Genomic DNA, 14,894 nt, shown 5'->3' with positions numbered 1-14,894 from the left:
CTACAGTTTGCTTAAAATTATTTCCCAAGTTCCACTATGCTTTTTTATGGCGTGTCAGTATAAAAAGGGTAACTTTTAAACACATCTTTGAAAAGGCCTTCCGTTTGGATGCCTTGCTTTGAAAAAGATTAATCGTAATAAGACCTTGAAAATGCCTTTGTTTGGTAATCCTTAAAAATCAACATTGCAATTATTTTTTGTTTACAAGATACCGATACAGATTCAGATACAAATAGATACAATACATGATCTTAGCAATATATAATCACTGCAAATGTTGCAGCAAGATGAAGATTCAGTTGTTAAGGACAATTTACGTGTGTTTTTATAGATTTTTGACGTAATATGGTCTTAGATAGGATGACTGAATTTCTGTGTGTATCGTCAGATGAGTTGTGATGTTATCCATTCCAATATGAACAGTGTGCTTGTCAAGTTATATTAATTCTCATTGTGTACAGATTGAAACATTTATATTCTTTGTAAGCAGTGCCATTTTGCTCATGACAATAATGACTATATATATAAAGAATAGTGTTAATATTGTATTAAGAATATATGTGATACCAAGGATGAGAGGAATGTGTTGTTGAATGACTGAGATGGGACTTGATAGGGAAGTCTTGTAGAAAGGGAACAACTGCTTTGAAAATCATTCGCAATATAATCATATTGTATATTTACCAGCCTGGGGCACAATCTAAAAAGCATTCGTAGCGCTACAACAGTCGTAACTCTTTGGTAAAGCATTTGAGTTACGGTAAGTGCTTCGATGGCTCTGTGGATTGGGCCCCAGAACTTCATGGTGTGCACTCCTTCCTCTATCATGCTTTGGATATTAGTATCCTCATGTCCATATCACAGATTCAATATATTCATCATTATTTGTGATCATGAATATTTCATTGATAAAAAATTACCTTATTTTGAAAAATGACTGTTGACGATGATTTACCAAAACAAACAGGTGCCCGTCTGAAAATTGTATGTTTACACACAAACGTAAATTTACACACATAAGTGAATAAGTTTACAAGGTATACATGGCGTGATCTGTCAGCATTTTTACAACAGTGACATCATGACAATATGCTACTCCATTGTTGCCTGAGGTATTATGTAGGTCACGGAATAAGCAGAGTGGATGATATTGGGTAAAGATGGATGCTGACAAAGAGAGAGTGAGACTTCACAGGGATTTATGGCTGATGTTGGTTGATGTGTTTGAGGTTGTATTAGAGGGTGGTTGAGCCATGTTACACTAATGATCATGGATCTGTAAATATATTGACATTGTTTAATTAAGGACTATTATTGATGAAAAGTATGTACCAATACACGTATATTTGTGTTTGTTGTTTGTTCAGCAATATTCCTGCTATATCGGGCACGGATGGCCTAGTCGTCTAAGGTGCTACAATTGCTGTTCAGAATTGCATCCATTGGACACGCCAGAAACCTATGATTGTGGGTTCAAATCCTGGTTCTCTCGATTATGTTTCTAGGTTTATGTGCACCATACCTGTGCTCATGGGTTTTGACAAAGTCTGAGACCTGCTTCACTTCAAGCTTTCCTTCCACATTAAACTGACACTCCATGATATAACTGTAATACTATTGAAAGTGGCGTTAATACCCAACTCACTCACTCGCTCAAGATGTTCGTCTTCAGAAACGAAATATAAGAGACCCTTGGTAACAGAGGAAGGCTTGTGTTGAGGATGTTCTGCGATGTACCAGTATATGAACTGTTACAGATGACAAAGCTTAGGGTGGGTGTGTGGAGGATCGTTGCTGGTGACCACTGACTTGTGACTCATGACAATCCTGGTTAGAAAAGGTCTTCAGCAACACATGCTTGCCGTAACAGGGTCTATGCTTGTCATAAGAGGTGACAAACGGGATCGGGTGGTCAGGCTTGCCGACTTGGTTGATGCATGTCTTCGTTTCCCAATTGCGTAGATCGATGCTCATAATATCACTGGATTGTCTGGTCCTCACTCGCTTATTTACAGACCGCCATCATATCGCTTGAATATTGCGTTAAACAACAAACAAACAAAACCGTTGACTTGTTCAAATGCTATTATTTATTATGTATGCTATTCATATGCCTCTGTGATACAGCTGGAATATTGCTATATGGCATAAAACAACAGTCATGACAGGTGTGTGTCAAAGATCAATTCAGAGTTTTAGGGCCACGAGCCTGTAGAACATAATATTATAAGATATGGAACGTATAGGAAACAGTTCAAGTAACATTTTTAACAATGAACTGTGTCAGATATTCCCATGGCAAGAGTGTCCACTAGCCTTTGTATCACTAGCCTTTGTATCACTAGCCTTTGTATCACTAGCCTTTGTTTCCACCCTTGCTTCATCAAGCCCACTTTCCTGTGTTAAATATGATTGGACTATCGCACATATCGATAGTCCAATCAGAGAACGTTTCACAAAATCAACATCCACGACTGGTACACGTTCGTATGAAAGTGATATACCGCTGCCTGTCTTTGTTGACACGAATATGTCTTTTTCATCTTCTAAACCCCCCAACGATTGCCTATGTTTTTGTGTTGGGGATGAAATCGCGAAAATGTTTTCATTATCTGATCGACTAGGTTGTCGCCTATGGTAGTCGCCATCTTTGTGAAGCTATACGAGATAAGAACAACGATCTGATTGGATATCGCATTTTCATTACAAGGGGCACAACTCATGATCTACGCGAGGTGGCACCAGAGTTATGCCACGAAAAGTGGCCTTGATGTGGCAAGGGTAGAAACTAGGCTTTGATATAGGCTAGTAGACGCTTGCCTCGGGAAGATGGTTTGTGATATAAGTTATTATTGGAGTGACTGTGAGATAGTTTGAGATAGAGTGAGATTCATAGCAAAAAGATTGCGAAGGTTTATGAAATTTACCACTGATGGGTTGTCATTATAATGTTCTAACCTAATGAACTATTCTTAATTAAGTATATGCTTTGCAAATGAGTAAAATATGATATCATTTCCAACATCATTAAATCCAGTGCTGTCATTCTTCAGAAGGACTTGTAAAGGATATTTATTGCATGTAAGCAAGAACAGCTATAAACCAAAGTTTGATTAGTTGAACAAGCCTGCCACATTATATGCGAATGTATACAAACGTTCCAAGTATATGAAAAATTGACATTTTTTAGCCAAAATGCCAACCTGCTTTACAACTTTGTCCAAATTGGCTGCAGTAGGGACACAGTTGTTCTTCATCTTCCCTTGTACGTCTAGACTGCCTCTGTGGTCCAGTGGTAGAGCATCCACCTAGAGAGCAGAAGGTCTGGGGTTCGATCCCCGGCCGCGTGATACCAAAAGACGTTAAAAGATGTTACTTGGTTTTACCCTGTCTGACGCTCAGCATTAAGGGGCTTAAACAAGGACTGGTCGGCTCGGAGTCAGTAGACTGAGAGGGGTATTCATGTTAAACTGCGGAATGGTATCTCAGTTTGCCAGCACTATAAAACGGCATCAGTTCAGGTTAGTACAAGCAGCCACACACACACAAACGTGCATGCACGTAGCTATATAATTGCAATGTACGTAGCTATATAATTGCAATAATCTTGGACGTGATGTCAACCCCATTTCGACCCACATCACCTTGTACGTCTTCCTTTTTCAATCGGGGGCACAGGTGGCCCAGTCGTCTAAGGGGCTGCGATTCGCTGTGCAGAGTTGCGTCCCTTGGGCACGCCAGCTACCTATGATTCTGGGTTCGAATCCTGGTTCATCCAGATTATGTTTCTAGGTTTGTCTGCACCATACCCATGCTCGTGGGTTTCACCGAAGTGGTAAACATCTGAGACCTGCATCACTTCGGGCTTTCCTCCCACATTAAGCTGACACGCCGATATATAACTGGACTGCTGTTAAAAGCGACGTTAAATCCAACTCACTCCTTTTTCAATTATCATGTGGCAGCTGCAGCAGGATCTGGTAAATGTTTGTAGGCCTTCAGTCAATGTGCTTAAAATCCAGTTCTACATTCAGTGTTGATTATGTCACTGTATATATCATTGCTTGTGTACTGCATCAGGGTTCAGGTTGGTTTATTGTTTAACGCCGCACTCAGCAATATTCCAGCTATATGACGGGGGTCTGTAAATAATCGAGTCTGGACCAGACAATCTAGTGATTGATATCATGAGCATCAATCCATGCAATTGGGATTGATGAAGTGCATCAACCAAGTCAGCGAGCCTGACCACCCGATCCCATTAGTCGCCTTTTACGACAAGCATAGTCTCCTTTTACGGCAAGCATGGGTTGCTGAAGACCTATTCTACCCCGGATCTTCATGGGTCATCAGGGTTCAGAGATTATATCAACTCAGATCAAGTGGAACTGCCTTCCAGATCTATCAGCAGACATTTGTCTTCTTCATAACTTTAATTTTGTTCATACATCATCACTGGCAATATAAACATCCATTTTCTAACGTTTCTCATTATGTTTGTTATTTTAGAATGTAAATGCTGTCAATATTTCAATCCGTGGTTGCTTAGAGTGATGCTGAAGTTACTTGTACTATGAAATGAAATTTATTAAAAAGAGATTTTTTTAAAGCTTACCTGTTATTACATGTAAGTGTGGAGAAAAAACAATATTGCACATGTTTATGTTTTTCATTGCATTTCAAAAGTGCTTGTAGGTATTGATGGACCCCATTCCACACAGTTGCTGTTGTGCTATGATTGTCAGAAGTCTGGGTTAAAGTATGGGTACCCATGCTCTCTACTTATAGATAGTAAAAATTGAGATTGAATAACTGAAATGGAGGACTACATGAGTTGTAGATGCTACAGAGTTATCTCCCTTCCATTAAGCGATGTACAGCCACTCTACAATGTATTTGTTTGTTTGTTGTTTAATGCCACACTCAGCAATATTCCAGCTATATGAAGGTGGTCTGTAAATAAACAAATCTGGACCAGACATTTCAGTGATTGACATCATGAGCTTCGATCCACACAATTGGGATTGATGACATGCATCAACCAAGTCAGCGAGCCTGACCACCCGATCCCATAAGTCGCCTCTTACGACAAGCATAGTCACCTTTTATGGCAAGCATGGGTTGCTGAAGACCTATTCTACCCCGGATCTTCACAGATTCTCTACAATGTAAAAGGATATTCTATAGCATCACTTGAATAGAATTTGTCAAAGAATAAGAAAGTATAGGCCCTACTTAATATGTGGTTTATTCAAATATTTGTTATTTAATTGTTTTGAATTACAAAATGCTAACAGTACGAGAAGGACTACAGAGCAACAAGTTAAAGTGGTACATCAGCCTTCATCCAAAAAGATCCAGTGATAGGTCCCTCTTACAAATGAACAAGCAGTTGAATTTTACTATAGATTTAATTATAGCAGGGCTGGGATGGGTAATTCAGGTACTCGAGTTAGGTGGGTACTGCGTAGGACCCGGATACCCACAGGACTACCGGGACCCTTGTTTAGTCACGTGATGTATTACTTTATGACAAAAACTATGTAGGACTCCATGCTTACACTACAAGTCACTAATGTTCACATTTCTTTCTGACTATGCACCCATTACTTCTGAATTTTATATGTTTGAATAAAGTTAAAACTTTCGTCAACAGTGTATGCATAACCAGATCGTTTTATATGTGTACAATTGTACATCTATATACATTTTGCCAGGGATATGGTCAAACTCTTCACAATTAGACGTTTTGTACCAATCTCTTAGGACCTGCAGTGTCTACCCGGATAGTAAATTTGGACTCGTCCCAGCCCGAAATTATGGAGCCATGCGTGAAAGTGAGACATTGTCTGTGTAAGTAGGGCCATCCTCAGCTGTTGGACTGATATATATAGTACTGTGTTCCAGGTTAGAATATGTGCCCAGTAACCTTTGCTGGTCATAAGAGGCAACCAATTGGATTGGGAGGTAAGACTCAAGGACTTGGTTGATAGCGTCTCATCACACCCCAAACAGAGTCTTCAGCAACCCATGCTTGCCATAACAGGCGACCATACTTGTCATAAGAGGCGACTAATAGGATCGGGGGGTCAGGCTTGCCGACTTGGTTGATGCATGTCATAGATCCCAAATGCATGGATCGATGCTCATTATATTAATCACTGGATTGTCTGTTCCAGGCTTGAATATTCACATACCACCCTCATATGACTGGAATAGTGTGGCATTACACAACAACAACAAATATGTGTACATAATAAAATTATGGCTTGCAGACAAACACTGTCATTATTGAATGGTTTGAATCAATCTTGCTAGTATCTCTAAGTGGTGTTTTAGAATCTGTAGCCTTAACAAAGACAGCTAGGGTTTCAGCTTAATTTTCCTTAAATGCAATGTTTCAATACAGCTGCTAGCATTTGGACTGCATATATGCCTGAGTTTAGTCCCCCTGAAACTGTGTCAGCCTCGGCAATGTATATTTAATGAGGAAGATTACCAAACATTTCACTCAGAAGCAGGGAGGAGGTGTGTACATGGCTGTCAGTCTGCCAACCATACCTGGATCGTCAGTTGGAGATCCGGGTCCATCAGATCTTTTACACTGCAGGACGTCAGGTAAGAAATAGGGGAGAGATCTGGTTAGGAATCAATTCTTTGTTCGGAATTCTAATTTTGTTGTCAAGTTTAGTGTCTATTTTGAAGTCTGTAAAATCAGAATTACAATTTCCAATTGTATCTTGTTGATTTGGATTTTGAGTATTTGTATCTTTATATTTTTTCTTGATCCTTTTAATCTTTGGTTGTATTTCCACAGTAATTTTATAACATTTTTGTCCACCTTAATTCAATAATGAGATTTCCGGTGACAAAAAGGAATGTTAGCATTTTTGTAAACTGTTTCCAGTTCATGTGTGGTGTATTTATTCTGGTCATATCATGTTGCTTAATATCAGGTTAATGTTTGCATTTCTTCATATAAAAAATTATATAATATAGATACATGTATTTCTAAAATACTGTTTGCTTTTTGTTCAGTCATGACTACTCTGAGGGTTACCATGGTTACAATAACGTGTTTCACTATGGTTGCCGTCTTGTTGACAACTGTCATGGCTGTTCCGGCTCAAGGTTTGAACTTTACCGTGATCATATGATAAAATCTACAAAGCTATTGTATTCTAACACTTTGACAGTTGTTCAGTTTAGAGGAAAGCTCACTAGCAGGGATGTGGTGTTGAAAGACCAATGATTATTAAAAGAATTAATCTTGAATTCAAATTCAACCAACAGATTCTAGCAATTGGCAACTAAGACCACTGGACCACTACATGTACCTCGTATCTGGTTACAATTATTGTTCCTAATGGGGGCGGTGGGGTAGCCTAGTGGTTAAAGTGTTCACTTGTCACGCCAAACAACCTGGGTGTTTGATTCCCCACATGGGTACAATGTGTGAAGCCCATTTCTGGTGTCCCTCGCCGTGATATTGCTGGAATATTGCTAAAAGCGACGTAAAACAATACTCACTCACTATTGTTCCTTATAACCCATTCTTTGCTGTTGTTGCTGGGACAGTGGTCTGAAGTGCATTGTTCCCTGTCCAGAGTTGCTTCCCTTAGCTATGCCAGGATCTGCTGATTGGATTGTGATCATTATGCCAAAGTGGAAAAGATGCTGCCAGCTGTGTCATTTGGGATTTCTCCCACACTGATTTAGCTGATCTTTATTTCAACAGTCATAGCACTACAACCGCTTTGTAGAACGGTTCCAGTTCCACAAACTTTTCAAAGACGTGACAATACTCTATGACGTAATTGTGTTGCTAGGTTCACTGTCGAAACAATGTTCTGTGACATCAGTCTAGCAACATGGTTGCTGGGGTCTTCAAGTGTGCATAAGCTCCTGGCAGTGATCTATTATTTCTACATGCAATGTTGCTGAATAAGCCCAGCAATGTTCAGAGTTTTCAATGTTTGTTTATTGAATATAGCCTGTGGAGGCGCATTTTTTAGAAAGTGCCAGTTTGTGAAAGTTTATGAAAAGCTGGCTGCTTGTCTTAGTGACATGTGACCTACAGCAGAGATTACCTTCATGAAAAGTTGTACAAAATTCTAAAAGTGCTCCAATAATACTGTCCAAAGTACTATAAAAGCAAACCCACGACCTCAAAGAGGCATGTAATATGGCATTGAACTACCATATTCGACCTAATAAGCGCCCCGCTCTAATAAGCGCCCACGGCGATATTTGCTAATATATTGGCTAGTGAACAATCCCAATTAGCACCCTTCGTGTGTTATATGCACCCTTAATTAATTACGGGAAATTAAATTCCAGAAAAATATATCTGGCGTGTCTAATACGCACAGACTTTTCTTTTGTATCATTTCAGGTTGTCAGCCTAAACCACAAATTTACGATCTTTCAACTCTTTCACCAAAATTATATTCTAATAAGAGCCCCCTCTTTCTAATTTTGAGAGCGCCCTGGGCGATTATTACGTCAAATACGGTACATTACTGTCTGTCACAGTAAATCAGCATCGTCATTACTTCATGGGTTTGTAAACACTACATTCCTCCATCACCTGTGAACACATTGGACCGAGATGCAGTGTCATGGTGACATGTCTAGTTTTGTCAGCTGATGAAATGAGTCATGCATTACTCACAGAAGTCAAAGTATATCATTATATTATACATTTATATAACGCACTTATCCAGACATCTCTGCTCAAATGCGGTTTATATTTGTTCCCCGGTCAGTGGCTACTTATGCTTTCCTTTCATTCTCAACTCCCTGGGATGTATCCCAGTATACAACCCATGCTGACTACAGTCACTAGAAGGTTTTTAAATCCACAGAGGCACATTTGAAATAAGGTACTTGCCCAGGGTGACACCACACAATTATGACACTGGTGTTTCTGGTGTATGTACGTGTTTATGTCTCCACCATCTGATCATCCCGTGAAGATTCCGGGGTAGAATAGGTCTTCAGCAACCCATGCTTGCCTTAAAAGGTGACTATGCTTGTCGTAAGAGGCGACTAACGGGATCGGGTGGCCAGGCTCGCTGACTTGGTTGATGCATGGCATCGGTCCCAATTGCGTGGATCGATGCTCGTGATATTAATCACTGGATTGTCTGGTCCAGACTCGATTATTTACAGACCACCGTCATATAGCTGGAATACTGCTGATTGCGGCGTTAAACAACAACCAACCAACCAACTGATCATCTATCAAATGGATGAGTGGGTTGTTTTCAGTGCAAGAGTGAATGTACTGTACACTGGGGGTAGTGACAACACCGTAAAGTGTAAACATTGTTGGTCCATTGGCTGAATAACAACCTGGTCACAAGCAGGAAAGGATCTCAGCACCTGATGCTTGGTAGCCAGCACTTCACACTGCTTACCCACTCCGCCCCACAAATGAAACCTACTGTGACTTTGTGCAAACCCATTGCCTGACATTGTGACTGTGTTAAGCAGCTAACACAAGTCTGGGCACCTGTTGCACACAATGTCCTGAGATTCAATTACTGTCGTGTGTGTGATGTAAGCTGAATGCTCATTGGTCTGTGTACTTGAATGTTTTCCTCTCTCTGGAACCAGGCCACAGTTTTATATGGGGGGTTGAAGATAGCAACTACACTGCAAAGCAAAGCGTATGTATTCAGTGGTGATGGAGGAACGTAGTGTATACAAACTCGTGAAGAATTGACGATGTATTTGAGTGAGTGAGTGAGTTGGGTTTAACGCCACTTTTAACAATATTCCAGTTATATCGCGGCGTGTCAGCTTAATGTGGGAGGAAAGTCCGAAGTGATGCAGGTCTCAGACGTTTACCACTTCGGTGAAACCCACGAGCACAGGTATGGTGCTGACAAACCTAGAAACATAATCGGGGCGAACTGGGATTCGAACCCACAATCATAGGTGTACCCAAGGAACGCAACTCTGCACAGCGAATCGTGGCGCCTTAGACGACTGGGCCACCCGTGCCCACCGATGTATTTGAAAACTTAAATTAACTTCCCAGTATAACTATGAGATCTCTTTTCATCATTCAAATATGTAATTCAGATAGTCTGTCATAGATGTAAGGGTCTTGTTCAATACTTTTAAATTATGCTGTTTCAGGGAGTCAGAACAGTAATGACCAGGCCCTGGAACCTGGACAAGGTCAGTTGTTTGTTTGTTTGTTTCTTGTTTACGCTGCACTCAGCTATATGCCAGCTATATGATGTCGGGTCTGTAAATAATCAAGTCTGGAAAAGACGACCCATTGAGTGATATGAGTATCAATCCATGTAATTGGGATACGATGACATGCTTCAACCAAGTCAGCTAGCCGTTCCCGTTAGTCACCTCTTATAACAAGCATCGGTTGCTGAAGACCCCGATCTTCATGGTTCGGACAAAGTAAGTAAAAGGCAGACTCAGTGACTTGGCACACCATGTCATTGTTCTCTGATGGTAGGTACCTTTGCTCATACTTGCTGGTTTGTCTGGTCCAGACTTGACTATTTATAGCCGCGGGGATAGCTGGAATATTGCTCACTGCAGCATTAGGCAACACGCCCGCTTCTTGTATTTCAAGATGTTTTCTTTACCAGCAGACCGTTTTTATCTACTATCGAAATAGTTGAAATGCTTGGATTGTCTGGTCCAGACTTGATTATTTACAGACCGCCGTCATATAGCTGGAATATTGCTGAGTGCGACATTAAACAGATGCAAGCGTGTCTGCTTCTGTCAAGGAAATACCAATGGTGTCTACTGTGAACAAGGGTAGGTAGCCATTGTTTGACGTTGTACAGACTTCATTCTTGTAATGCAAGCTGCACCAGGTAAATCAACTGAATTAACTATGACATGGTCTCATCTAATCTTTTAAACAGGTGGGCAATGGGCCCCCAGCAACCTATGCTTGCTGTACGAGGTGACTGAATTAATTGTGTTGTCAGACAATTTTGTTCATTGTATGTCGTTGTACTTCTACGTCATAGGATGTTGCTCATAATATCCATCTCTGGTTTGTCTGGTCCACACTAGAATTTTTACAGGTTGCAGTCATATATCTGGAATATTGCCAAGTGTGTTGTTAAACAATATATACTTGCCAAAAAAAACTGTGATCTATTGAAACATATACGTATTAAGAAGACATGTTTCCAATGTGTACCACTAAATGACAAAACTAACAATTAGTTAAGTGTTACCATAGTGTCCTTACTCTTATCATGATATGCTGCACATGATTTCCAAACTTTACATGCTAATCCTGGACGAGACAAATGGTGCATCTCGGGTAATGGATTTATGATGTCACATGTGATGAGCATATGTGATGCTTCCATGAGCATCGGTTCACACAACATACCAGTATGTTCATTTGTGCATCGAACCACTCTAATATCTCTTGAAAATGAGTAATTTGTATATTAGCCAACATGTATGGTATTTTTTCAGTTCTATGCCCTGTTTGTTTGTTGTTTAACGCCACACTCAGCAATATTCCAGGTATATGATGGCAGTCTGTAAATAATCAAGTCTGGACTAGACAATCCAGTGATTGACATCATGAGCATCGATCCACGCAATTGGGGTACAAAGACATGCATCAACCAAGTCAGCGAGCCTGACCACCCGATTGCCTCTAACATGGGTTGCTGAAGACCTATTCTACCTCGGATCGTCACGGGTCTCAGCTCTGTGCCGGATTAAGATTCAGGGTTATTCAGGCAGAACTTGATGACCATTTGTCGGCCATGCCACAATTTGTTTCACGGAGTTGCAGACCTTGCGCAAGTCAGAAAACAATGATCATGGGTGTTAATCCCTTATCATTCTGATTGTTTCTGGGTGTGTCAGCACCATACCCATGCTTGTCGGTTTAACCAAAGTGGTCAATGTCTAAGACCTGCATCACTTCAGGATTTGCTCCCACATCAAGCTGACAGTGTAGTATGACTGAAATTCTGTGAGTGAGTGAGTGAGTATGGTTTTACGCTGCTTTTAGCAATATTCCAGCAATATCATGGCAGGGGACACCAGAAATGGGCTTCACACATTGTACCCATGTTTGGAATCGAACGAGCTAACGCTTTAACCACTAGGCTACCCGACCACCCCCTGAAATTCTGTACAAAGTGGTGTTAAACCACTCACTCATTATAACCATACACATATATTCAGTCTCAGTTACCACTCAGGTAGCTGAATTATGTTTTCTTTTTCCATATTATCTGATACCTAAAGTCTTCTGATGTTTCAGATGCACAAGGTAAAAAGATGGTTCAAGGTCCATATTACCAGGAAGAAGGTCACTCTTCAAGGTCACTGATCAAATAAAACAAACTCAGCAATTATGTATTTGATTTATTTGTTGATAATATCAGGATGATTATTTACATTATGATATGAAATGACAGCTATTGACATAGTGGTCACCATAGAAATGTGTAATATTATCCACACAACTACTTCCACTGAATGTCAAATCTAGCAACATGGAATGAAGAAGGGCAAGAGAAAATGTCAACTATGAAAACATTGTAAGTAGTGATGTGGAAATGTGTATTTTCTCTTACTGACACGAGATCTTTGAATAATGTCAAACATTCTAATACATTGTCATATTTACTGTCAAATATAGTGGCTTATATTGAGCAGAAATCAATTTTCGAGCATGTAAAGGCAACAAGCACCATCCCTTATCGATTCTGAAGAAATGATACTGCATTGAGTATTTGAAAATTTCCCTTTGTATCTTTAGACAACAGATTTAGAAGATGAAATTAATAAGATTTCATATATAATAAAAAATATATGAAATGTATTTATGAAACAAGCTTTTTTGATCATCACTGTTTTGCTTATAGATTATTCACAGAACATAAAATTAAAGATTGTATAACATAAATGCCAAATTTGGGTTTCACAGAAACTTAGCATTTTGAAACAATCATATTCAATAATTTAATCACAACCAATTCAATATCACACAAAGTATTTGTAAGGAATGTAGCAGAGGCTACGTTTGATTCTTAAACACAAATACTATTTTGATGACAACATATTTTGATCTATACATTGTACCAAGGGGTTATCCTTGTATCACAACTACTTCTAACTATTTTGATCACATTTTCACAGGGTTAGATTTACCTTTTTGATCTCTGTCTGTATCTGGCATACTTGTACAGAGCCAGGACAGGCATAATTTCACCAATTTACTATTCCTAATGTCTAACCCTGATTTTCATATCACACTCTGGAACTGAGGCAGTGCTATCTCACAAATCAGATTGATAATGTGGCACAACATTTCACAACTGTCAGATCTCTGTACAATATAAAACAGAAACACCAGAAAGAACTGTAAATAGCAAAAAACACAGTAAATAATGGACAATCCAAAATATATGTCAGTTTTGAAAAGACTTTCCTGAATTGATGAAGTGGAAATTTTCTGACAGATTCAAGGTAAGAATCATTATAAGAGTGGAGTTAGGAAAATGAATGCCCAAAAAAACAGAAGAGAATAATCAGATCTACAGAAGCTTAGTCTAACATATATTTCATAAACTGCAATGTTTTATCATTAGGAAAATGAATTGCCACTATTCTGTGTACCAGTTACAGCATTAACACTATTACTTTTCTGGAATGTGACAAATAGTGAGTGAGTTGGGTTTAACGCCGCTTTTAACAGTATTACAGTTATATCGTGGCGTGTCAGCTTAATGTTGGAGGAAAGCCCGAAGTGATGAAGGTTTCAGACGTTTACCACTTCGGTGAAACCCACGAGCACGGGTATGGTGCTGACAAACCTAGAAACATAATCGGGGGGAACCGGGATTCGAACCCACAATAATAAGTTTCTGGCGTGCCCAAGGGACGCAACTCTACACAGCGAACCACAGTGCCTTAGATGACTGGGCCACCCGTGCACCCTGTGACAAATAGTGTTTACGTCATGTCTGAATACTACTTTCCTGACAGGTCCTTAAAAATTGATACTCCACCTAAACAATCCGTCTTCCACAGCTGAATGAAACATAAAATCTGTCTAATTCACTAAGGCTCAAAGAAATAAAAGGAAGCTTTAAAATGGGACTTAGCACAATGATGTGAAAAGTATATTATATACAAATCCATCTATGAGCTTATACTGTGACATACTGTAAATCATGAAATTAATGCGAGTATTCTATCTCAACATATGGGAGTTTATTGTCATGTCAGGTTCACTGCGCATGGGCGGAAACGATGGCACATATATATAACAAAGCTCGCAATAAACAATGTAATTGAGCACTAAATTTAGCGCTTTTCTCCACGTTCAGTGTCAAGTGTTGCGTTTGTTTACATAAGTTCATCAAGCAGTTATGACGTTGCCAACCATCTATGCTGATTAAATAAGCTTATAATTACAAGCTAACCAACGTAGTGAACATGTCCAGTACAGCAACAGCAGTCGTGGTAAATACATAACGCTGCTCATCTAACCTATCGCATTTGAATATGCCTTTTTTGGAATATCCAGTTTTTGATTTCATGGAAGTTTGTTGAAGTTATTTTTGTGATGATATCATTCCATCAAACTGCTGTCACCATATACTTTATCACGGAACCTGAAGTCTTGTCTTGGTGTTATTGTTTTCCGATGAGTTCAAAGAAAGGCCTACTCACATTAATTTCACGACGCATTTTAGGCCAAAGGGCAACACTCGCATTAATTTGGTGATGTATTAATTTGGTGATTTACAGTACTTAACCTTCACCCAAGGTGACACTGATACACTTAAGCTTACTTAGTGAAAATATAGGATATATTTCTTGTTTAAAATACAAAAGAACATTGGAATAATGAAGTACAT

General features: G+C 39.4%; 1 protein-coding gene across 2 annotated transcripts; it reads left to right on the top strand.

The window, feature by feature from the left end:
• The first annotated feature begins 5,845 nt into the window (after positions 1-5,845).
• Positions 5,846-12,377, top strand: LOC124137531. 2 transcript variants are annotated; one of them, XM_048398965.1, is made up of 5 exons: positions 5,846-5,967; positions 6,516-6,618; positions 7,039-7,131; positions 10,150-10,191; positions 12,287-12,377. In XM_048398965.1, exons 2-5 carry the CDS (start codon positions 6,537-6,539, stop codon positions 12,361-12,363), a joined length of 294 nt encoding a protein of 97 aa, XP_048254922.1. In that variant the 5' UTR covers positions 5,846-5,967; positions 6,516-6,536; the 3' UTR covers positions 12,364-12,377. The 2 variants fall into 2 exon arrangements, with proteins under 2 accessions (XP_048254922.1, XP_048254921.1); XM_048398964.1 differs by lacking the exon at positions 5,846-5,967 and having other exon boundaries at positions 6,288-6,618.
• The last annotated feature ends 2,517 nt before the right edge of the window (positions 12,378-14,894 follow it).

Source organism: Haliotis rufescens, unplaced genomic scaffold (genome assembly GCF_023055435.1).
Source record: "Haliotis rufescens isolate VD_foot unplaced genomic scaffold, xgHalRufe1.0.p SCAF_19, whole genome shotgun sequence".
Lineage (NCBI taxonomy): Eukaryota > Metazoa > Mollusca > Gastropoda > Lepetellida > Haliotidae > Haliotis > Haliotis rufescens.
The sequence above is the reverse complement of the archived record's forward strand: the minus strand, read 5'-3'. Positions and strand labels throughout refer to the sequence as shown.